The sequence below is a fragment of the Acartia tonsa genome, chromosome 13, assembly GCF_053477335.1.
Source record: "Acartia tonsa isolate MP-2025a chromosome 13, ASM5347733v1, whole genome shotgun sequence".
In the NCBI taxonomy this organism is placed as follows: Eukaryota; Metazoa; Arthropoda; class Copepoda; order Calanoida; family Acartiidae; genus Acartia; species Acartia tonsa.
In genome coordinates, this window is record NC_137272.1 from 23203287 (window position 1) to 23213998 (window position 10712).

Below are 10712 nucleotides of genomic sequence, written 5' to 3' on the forward strand. Positions count from 1 at the left end.
TTTTTTTTCAAAATACATTAACCTTAATTTTCAAAGGTTTCGTTATTTTCTTAGATCTTTAATATTATCTTTTTTTTATGACTATAAACATCTGCTATATAACTCACATTATCCGCTTGTTCATTTCATGATTTTTGTTTGCTTCGCTGTACATGGATGCTGTCATTCTTGTTTTACCTGTTCATCATTTATATGCTCTTGCTCTCAAATCAAGAAGAAATCACAAGCGTAGTATGGTGTAAAAATGGGCGGAGTAATCTTATTCTTTTGAGAAAGGGCGGAGTTTTATAAAGTACAAAGCATTATAAAACTAAAGTTTACTTATCAAACCTTATTATTTGAATAATTTAGTATTGATTTTGAATTTGGAAGAACTACATCATAAAATTTTTAATCCAGGTATTCTTTAAACATAAAATAAAGTAATCATTTTAAAAGCGCGGCTATTCTATATCTATGAAATGTTCGTAAGTTTATCTGTCACAACGCTATGTAGTGCAGTATAGTAAGTGGCATTTAGCCAACTATAGCAATACGTTGTTTATCGGTGTAGCTTTTAAATAAGTTAATCATAATTATATTGTCTATCAAATAAGTTTTTTTTGGCTATAAAATAAATTGTTTTTCTTGGTTAACTATAATTTTATTGTTTTAACTGTATTAAACACTGCTGTTATTTTTGTTTAAAGATCCTGAATGTTTATTTCTTTACAAATAAAACTATTTAATTTTAGGATGCGGAGCTTTGTACAATTAGTTTTGTTCGCCAGTGCCGTAACCGCGGCAAATATCGCTAACCAAGAAGGTGCTACTCGAACTTTAATTCTCAGACGTGTTTTACGTGGATTAATAAACACCCCAGGAAACGGCGGCAGGGTGCCCGACGCGCGCCAAAATATCAATCTTAACGAAGGTTTTGGCGGAGGCGGTGGAATTACAGGGCTTGGCGGGTTTGGACTGGGTGGTGATGTTGATGCTTGTATAGGTAGGATACTTTGGTTATAGTCCCTTTCGTGACAACGCCTTTTAAGGGGCGTTTCATCGTATTTTCACAGTAACTTTTGATAGGTTACTTTAGGTTAGGTTAGGTTAAGTTGGGTTAGGTGATTGCCGCACCGCAGGGGCTAGAAAATAGGGTAAACTTTATTGTGAAAATACGACGAAAGGCCTCTTAAGAGGCGTTGCCTCGAAAAGGACTATACCCGATACTTTAAAAAAGAAGGATGATAAGATCCTTAATATAGAAGCTCTAAAATCAGACAGTTAGAAAACTGACATAAACACTTATAGAGTATTAGGACTTTATAAGTGGAAAGTCTATAGAAAATTTTATGTAAATTATGTGTCTAAATACATGACACTGTTTAAGGACATACTTACATCTCAGGACTTAATTATTGAGTTACTGTTTATAACATTGTACCCTGTTAATCTAAAAATTATTATGCCAAAAACAAGATGCATAGGATTTTTTACAACCTTTGTTCTACTCATGCTAAGTTTGAAATCAATAGGACAATTACAATAAGAGCTATTTGTTCCAAATGGAAATAAACCACAATTACAGAAATGATTCACTAAAAAAATATTCTTTATACAAATTATATCTTAAAATCTTGTTTTAGGATTTAACTGTCCAGGAAAAAGGGGATTTGGTGCCGAATTTGATGTAGCTGCCGGCGGCGGATTAGGTCTTCTCGGCGGCAGTGGCTTTGGCGGTGGCCAGGCGGGTAATGCTGTTGGCGGCGGCGGCTGGCGTGGCCGTGACGCCGCCTTTGATGGCCAGGCACCGCCAGTACAAGCCGAAGAAGATTTGCCGGTACGACCATTAACTCCCCCTGGTTTACTTGGTTTCTTCTCACCATGCGTTGGGTTTACTTGTGGATAAATTATAACATTTTTTAAATTATTGTAAAAAAGTATATATAATAAAATGTGAATATTTTATTTATTTATAATTCTAAATATTTTTAGTACTTTAAAAGCTGAAATTTTTACAAATGCATTTTTCTGCAGAAGCCACAAATAGTCATAAGTAAAATTTAAAATGGTTTTTATTCTCAATCGTCGGAAAAAAACGCAAAGCATTAAAAAAATAAATACAAAAGTCTATGTTTGAAAATTAATTAGATGGGGAAATGCCTTAACCTAAACTAGACACAATCATGTCGAGTTAGAATATTCAGACAAGGTCGTGCAATTAAAGGAAGGTTATCTATAGGCACAATGCCATCGAAGGTGATTTGACTTTTGTGTCAGAACCTGAATTGGGACATAGTGCATTTCATTACCCTAGGTTAGGTAACTTCATTTCACTTTTCAATAAAATCTAAAATGCAGCCGTTTTTGCAGGAGGTACCATTTTCTGTGAAAATTTTAGAGGAAAATTAAACAGTTTTTAGTTAATTTCTACTTCTATTTTCAACTGAAGAAAAAATCCTTTTGTGTATATACAGAATCATTGTTGTTACTTAATCTTATCAAAAAAAAAAATTTTAAAACTAACCCATAAGAGCCGATTTTTCATTTTGTTCAATATGGGTAAAATAAAAATATTACCACTTCCAAAGGGTTAAAATCAAAATTTCAAAGCTCTAGAATGTTGTTCATCGAAAATAAATAGCAGTTTATAAGGACTTTTTGCATCCATCTTCTCATTTAACAGGAAAAAAAACAAAAAAAGAATCTATTTTTTCAGTGTTGACATAAAAAAAGCATTTGATTAAAAATATAAATAATAATTTTTTTTAAAAGTGCAAAAAAGTAATACAGACTATTCAACTTTACCTCTGACATTTAATTAGATGTAAAAAATCTGTTTATTATAGCAGACAATTATGATAATTTGTTTACAAAATTTTCACCAAAGCATTACTGATAAACCAAGGACTTATTAGATAACATACTAAATGCTCCTTTGTAAAAAGATTCTATGTATTCTGTATTCTATAAATGTATTCTATAAGAAAATCATGTTTTCAAATGGACATTTCAAATTATAGAGTAGCTTTTAAAAAGTAGAATCTATTTAATCTTTAAAGAATTAAAATAAAGAATAAAAAAGTTTTTGAATTTTATCTTGACATATATATGACTAGCATGGTAGTATATAATTAGAAATGTAGATTGTTTTATAAATAATTCTTGTTTATACTCTCGAACTTAAAAAGTGTCGCTTAATTTAAACTATGTTATTCAAAAGTTGGATTCGGTAGAAAATGTGATGGAAGGTTTTATTCTACTAACCTTTCACTAACTGCTTTTACCTGGTCCCGGAATGATTTTAGGAATTTCCCCATCCCTTTGAATTAAAAGCATTAAAAGCTTCTAGATGCTAGTGGCGCATCCCCTAGTTTTACATAATATGATTAAAAACAATGTTTTTCTGTCAGACTTAATCCTAAATAAACATAATTTAGAAATAGTCACAATTTTAATAATGGATGTAGAATATACATGGATATTATGACAGGGGGAAATTGTCGTCAATTAAGCTTGCTAACATGAAACCCATGTATTGGTCAGTTTGTTCATCCAGAAAGAGGGGAGGATATAAATGTGGTAGAGGGGGAAATGTTAATTTAGCCTTATTAGAGAACATGAAAATCAAAATAATAATATATCCATTATTAGTAGTGAAGCTACTCTATAATTCCAATGTCCGTTTATCTTTTTTATATTTTTTAAAACTGGTTTACTTTAGCAATGTATATAGAATACATGTATATATTGGGGTATTATAACTTTAGCTGACTGTGAGAATTACTTTATTAGAGTACACGAAAATCTGGTGCAACATCCAAGTAATAGTAATATTTCTATAGCATTCAGCAAATCTGCACATAGTAGAGAAAGGTACGAATCTTAGCCTAAACAAATTTCATAACTAAAGACAAAATAAAGACCTACTGCTGCTATGTCAGATAAGTAGTATTTATAGTACGTAAAAGCAGGGGAAATGCCTTCTCTCAAAAACAAGTGCAACCCATTAACATGATCATTTTGGAAAAAGGGTATGTTACAATATAGTCTGCAATATTTTGGATCATAAGCGTGCAGAAGGGGATGTATACAATAGGGTGGGTCGATTTTGGACATTTTTTTTCTGAGGCCAAAGCGGGGATCTGCACTCAATTTATATAGATACAATACACCTCTGGATGATTTAAAATTTATCCTAAGTCTTAAAACCGCTGACGACCAGACATTCAATTGTATAGCTATTTGTAAATGGGAGTAAAAAAATTATTGAATCAGAACTATGACTTCTTGGTGCTCCCTGGAAATGCCTTCAGGAGCTGAGTCAGGAACTTTTGTCCGTTTAAAAAAATCTCGTTCCTAGCCTGAGAAAATCTAAAAAACCTCTACAAATTGGACAATTCTCAATAAAACTTTAAAATTTTTGGTTTTTTAGTGATTTCTAAGGCTATGAACGAGATATTTTGAAACGGACAAAAGTTCCTGATTCAGCTCCTCAAGGCCTTTTCAGGGAGCACCATGAAGCCATAGTTCTGATTCAAAATTTTTGAATGTCGTCTTTGCATACTAATAAGTATTATATTTTTAAGTGGTCGTGTTATAAAACTCAATTTTTTAAAATTCTTTTTCGGTCAGAAATGTTTTTAAGGTTAATTTTATCTGTTGCATATCCCCGCTTTGTCTAATTCCGATATGAACCCACCCTAGTATACAACCCCATGAAACAACATTTTATGAAGAACTGCATTTCCCTTTTATCACCCTTGAATAGAGAGAGAAAGAGACAGAGAAACAAAGAGAGAGAGAGAGGGAGCATAAGAGAGCGTGAGTTAGAAAGACAATTTTACCTATAAAATAGACATTAAACATTCAATCTTGTCATTCTAATATACATACAGTACTAAGGTTTTTTGTCTGTATTCAAAATTCTCGGAAATCGCTGGTCCAACTTGGTTTCACTTTTATTTTGGTGTGGTTTTAGACTATTTTCAAGATCAATATCGCCCTAAAGTCAAAGGGTAGAACAACTCATGGATCTAAAGGGATAAGACAAAGGCCAATAAATTGATGTACATCCCCAATATTGAAACACAAAACTACCTTCTTTGGAGCTTAAGATTACGGTTGAAACGTTTGAACAGTCAACTTAATAAACTAACCAATTAAAAAAGTCCTTAAAGTTGTTAAACCAATGAATAAGAAACATGATTGTAAAAATTTAAGGACTAGTGTAATAAACATTGGTATCTCTCACTCTGGGAATAGCTAGTCACTTGAAGCTACTCTTTAATTTGAAATGTCTGTTTGAAAATATGATTTTCTCATAGAATACAAATTTTTAAAGGAGCATTTAGTATGTTATCCAATAAGACCTTGGTTTATCAGTAATGCTCTGATGAGAATTTCCATAAGAAAATTTATTTTAATTGGCTGCTATACTAAATTGACTTTTTTTTACATCTATTTCAATGTCATAGGTAAAGACTGAATAGTCTGTATTACTTTTTAGCACTTTTAAAAAATATTATTATTTATAGTTTTTTATCAAATGCTTTTTTATGTCAACACTGAAAAAATAGATTCTATTTTTGTTTTTTTTCCCTATTAAATGAGAAGATGGATGCAAAAAGTCCTTATAAACTGCTATTTATTTTCGATGAACAACATTCTAGAGCTTTGAAATTTTGATTTTAACCCTTTGGAAGTGGTAATAATTTTATTTTACCCATATTGAACAAAATAAAAAATCGGCTATTATGGGTTAGTTTTTAAATTTTTTTTTTGATAAGATTAAGTAACAACAATGATTCTGTATATACACAAAAGGATTTTTTCTTCAGTTGAAAATAGAAGTAGAAATTAACTAAAAACTGTTTAATTTTCCTCTAAAATTTTCACAGAAAATGGTACCTCCTGCAAAAACGGCTGCATTTTAGATTTTATTGAAAAGTGAAATGAAGTTACCTAACCTAGGGTAATGAAATGCACTATGTCCCAATTCAGGTTCTGACACAAAAGTCAAATCACCTTCGATGGCATTGTGTAGGAGCTTTATTTCGCAAGATTTGATTTCGAATTACATCGAATAAGAACTAATGTAATATCTTGTTATCTAGGTATACCTTCTATTCAAGAATTACAAATAAACTCTAAATGTTTTGTTAGTAATACTGACGAACAACAAATTGATTTAAAAGGTAGCCTCGCTCAATACGTCTGAGGTATGGAGAGGGGGTAAAGGGATATAACCAGTTTCCCCCCCCCCAAAAAAAAAAAAAATATGTAAAAGCTTGATGATGATGATTGATGATGATTGATAAATCTTTCTATGATGATAATTGAAAACGTATTTGTACTACAATAGTGAATTGTTCTTTTGGCGCGTTAATAAATTCATTATTAGCCTCACATATTTATCTAATTGCGAAGCTTCTATATGATTTACTATGTCAGTCCATCAGCTTCGCTACTTAAGGATATTGTCATCCTTCCTTAATCTTTTTTTTTAAAAGAAGCTTTTCTATATTGAGTCGGTCCGTCAGTCCGTAACGGTTAGCACTTTTTGTTGATATAAACAGGTTATAATTGCCCTATCGATTTTAACTTTACATGATGATTCCTAAGACAACAAAGTACATTGTTATAAGCAAAGCATCTCTATAATCAAGTCCAAAAAAATTGAATATGTCTTTAAACATTATCCTGTATTTAAGTTTACAAGTTTTACAACAAATTTACTTACAATTTTGTTTAACTTTTATACATTTATATTCTGATAATTTAATGTGTTATGTTCGTTTATCCTTCGCTTTTTATGAATGTTGTCATCCTTGTGTTAAAACAATTAATATTAAAAATATTTTTGCCTCATAAAACTGTATTATTAATGTCTTAAGGTTAGGAAAGGCGTAATTGGTTGGAATTAGTTAATGTAATTATAAAATAATCAAATACATATTATGTCTCATTTTGTAGGATATATAAGAATTTATACAATATTACTAAATCTTTTTGGTCGTTTATACATAATACAAAGTAGAACGATGTCTGTCTGTATTTCTGAAGCTAAAGATCTCAATAACAACTGAAGAAAATTCTTTACTATTTTATTTACTTTTTCTTTTAAAATCTAAAATACAAAAAGTGGGAAAGATTGGGCTTTCTCCAAAAAATTGGGTTTGTCTAAATCAAGTTTCACCCCTCAAGTGCCCCTAGAGGCCTCTTTCGGGGGAGCAGCTGCTAGTTTTCTATATATAAGATAAGCATACATGCTTATGTAACTGTTTATTAAAAACCGTTTTGCTGTTTTTGTTATAGCCCTCGCAATGTGAAAACGTCCCCTATTTATCCTTTTAGTTAATATATATGATTATTTTATCATTGTTTCACCATATGTGTTTCCCTTGGGGGTAGGCATTTATTTCCGCACATATTTTAATTTAGGAGATAATCATAACTGCAAATTATTACAACAGCACAACTTCCCCTCTCTACTTGCTTTATTTTCATCAATTTTCATAAAGATTTTCATATTCATATGATTTTTATATAATGATTTATTAATTAACGTAGATCTAATATTTTAAGAGAAGCATCTCTATGATCAGATTTTAAAAAGTTTGTCCTAAAAATATATCATGTATTATGCAATTTTGCAACATATTTATATTAAATTTAGTTTAGACATATAAATCAATATTCTTTTTATTAAGTTTTGACACTTTGTAATTGTTCAAGTACATTTGTCCTACCGACTGATTTTATAGATTTGCTTTTATGGATGTTGTTATGCCTTGTTGTAAATAGGAACATCATTCAAATGCGAAAGTGAATGCACACCGCTTTTGGGCAATGAATTATGCACAGATGGAAGGATGGACAATAGACAAAATAAAAAAAATATTTTCTTATAACATAATAATAGAAATTCTGCCCTAAGTAGCTTTTAGAATCAGTGTAGGTTATTTATAATAAAGTACCAATATTCATTAACCACAATTTCCCCTCCCTGTAGTAAAATTTGAGATTGTGAGGTCAAGTAATGTGACAAGATTAACTAGGATTAGTATCTCTCTATCTATCTAAAGGTGTACCAAATCTCTCTATCTATCTAAAGGTGTACCAAATATATCTATCTATCTAAAGGTGTACCAAATCTATCTATCTATCTAAAGGTGTACCAAATCTATCTATCTATCTAAAGGGGTACCAAATCTATCTATCTATCTAAAGGTGTACCAAATCTCTCTATCTATCTAAAGGTGTACCAAATTTATCTATCTATCTAAAGGTGTACCAAATCTATCTATCTATCTAAAAGGGTACCAAATCTATCTATCTATCTAAAGGTGTACCAAATCTATCTATCTATCTAAAGGTGTACCAAATCTCTCTATCTATCTAAAGGTGTACCAAATCTATCTATCTATCTAAAGGGGTACCAAATGACATTGTTCTCAAGCGAATAAAATAGTATATGGTGCTGTAAAAGTTAATATATGTTTTGTAGCCTTTGCTTTACAGAGCATTTTAGAAGTGAAAAAAGCTACTCTATAGTTCCAATGAATTGGTCGACCAGCTGACAAAATAAGAGCAGGATTAATATGATAAACAAGGATGACATACATTTTAAAACTTTATTATACAGATGCTTTGCTTATAACATTATAGTCCTAGGAATCCATATTAAAAATTCATGTGAATGAGATATTTATATCAATAAAAAATAATACTCAAAAATATGATAATATCATCACGTTAAAAATGTATGTAAGAACTTTCTGGTGTTGTTTATAGAGTTGTTACGCTTTACGCTTGCGATAAGTATTCGGATAGGCCTAAATGAGAAAAAGCTTCGCTTAAAAAAAATTAAAATACAGTTAAATTTTTCTAATTTTAAAAACCTTGGCTCTTATGCGCATAATCATCCTTGCTAGCACTTTAGTCTTTATGTAGATTTTAAATGTCGGCCTTTTTATGCTTTACAGGGAAGGAACGGACTATGCAATATAATCTGTAACCTTTTATTCGCAAAAAAAAACTTAGAATATCACACATAAGAATTTTGGGTTATATTATTTTATCTTCAAATGTCCTATCCCTTAATACCCAACTCACTATTATTGGCGTAGATAATGAAAAATTAATTTAAAATGTCTGTGCAAATAATTGTTTCAGTTCTGCCTGTGTGTATTGTTACCCTTGATTATTGGCGGATTTCAAAACCATAAATTTTTTAGATTCGAATAAGTTATTAAATGAATAAAGTTTCATTGACAACAAAAAATTTTCTTCAACATAGTAGAGTAAAGTGTGGTAAAGTAATAGTATAGGGAAATTTTAAGAGCGAAAGAAAGAGAGGGAGAGAGAGTTATAAACAAAGAGAGAGAGAGAGAGAGAGAGATAGAGAGAGAGAAAGAGAAAAAAGAGACAAAAGAGATAATTTTACACTACAGAAGTACAGACAGACATAACACACTCAAATTATAGCTTTGTTAAAATAAAAATGAATGGAAAAATAAAGAAAATGAAAATAGAATTATTTATGGAATAATACACGGCAGCGATGTTGAAAAGAGACTATCCAAGGAAAAACACACAACTCAATTTGTAGGAATATATTTCGATTAAATCACATCCTTGTCAACCTGCACAAGATTAACCATATTTCATATATTTATAGTAAAATCAGATATATATTTTGAAAAAAATTGGTTATTTTAAAGTAAAGAAACAACAAAATAATGGAAAAGTGCTCGAAAATACAAAGAAAAAGTTAAATGTATTATAATAAATATGGTTATCCCTTCTATTATTCTTTACTGTACAAAGGTTTGTTTGAAACTGAGCAATTTAACCGCTGGTTTTGGTGTAAAGGGAAGGGGTAGAAGGGATGGGGGTTTAAAAGATCAAAGTTCAAAAGAATGAAAGTTTTGTACTGTATAACTTTTGTTTTTAAAAAAAATATTGCAATTAGCAAAACAGAAATACGTGAATGTGTTGAAAAGATTTTAATTTTACATGAAAGTGTATGAAAAAATGTCATAAATTAAACAATAAAGTATTAAAATTTTTTTTAGTAATGATTAACAACAAAGCAACAAATGTAAATTTATATTTAGATAAAAAAACAAGTAAAATTACAATTTTTTATTTAATCCATTTCTTAGTGTGTCAAATTTATTGATGTATTCAGCTTCCCGAATTTTTCTGTAGTTTGATGAGTCCAGTTTGCATTTTTCTAAGACTGAAAGTTTCATGTTGGTCATGCTGTGTCCAGGTAGATTAAAATGTTTTCCTGTTGGGTATTTGTCATGATCTGTGCTTCTGACATAACCAAGGTGTTGGCCAAACCTAACTTATAGTTTAGCTTGTGTTTCACCGATGTATTGAACAAAATTACATGCAGCTTTGTCACAGGAAATGCAGTAAACCACATTTTTACTTTCACAGGTAACACTCTCTTGTAGGTTGATGTAAATTTTCTTGTTATTTGAGCTAACAACTTTTTTACCTTCTTGAATATAGCTACAGGTATTACATCTTGGTTGTTGGCATTTTTTCAGGCCAGGTAAAGATCTCTGTTTTCTTGATGGTAATTTTGTCTTTACAAGGCGTGCTCTTAAGCTAGCAGATCTTGGCTGTCTGTAAGCAACCATGGGAGGGTGAGGAAAAATTTCTTGTAGGCGTTGGTCATTCAATGTCATAAATTTCCATGCATCCTTAAGTATTTT

The 10712-nt window shown here is 30.6% G+C and overlaps 1 protein-coding gene across 1 annotated transcript; it reads left to right on the plus strand.

Moving 5' to 3' along the window:
• Positions 1 to 349: 349 nt before the first annotated feature.
• LOC145304084 (uncharacterized) lies at positions 350 to 1947 on the plus strand. Its single transcript, XM_080145841.1, has 3 exons — positions 350 to 399; positions 735 to 985; positions 1626 to 1947. Exons 2-3 carry the CDS (start codon positions 736 to 738, stop codon positions 1886 to 1888), a joined length of 513 nt encoding a protein of 170 aa, XP_080001967.1. The 5' UTR covers positions 350 to 399; position 735; the 3' UTR covers positions 1889 to 1947.
• Positions 1948 to 10712: the final 8765 nt, after the last annotated feature.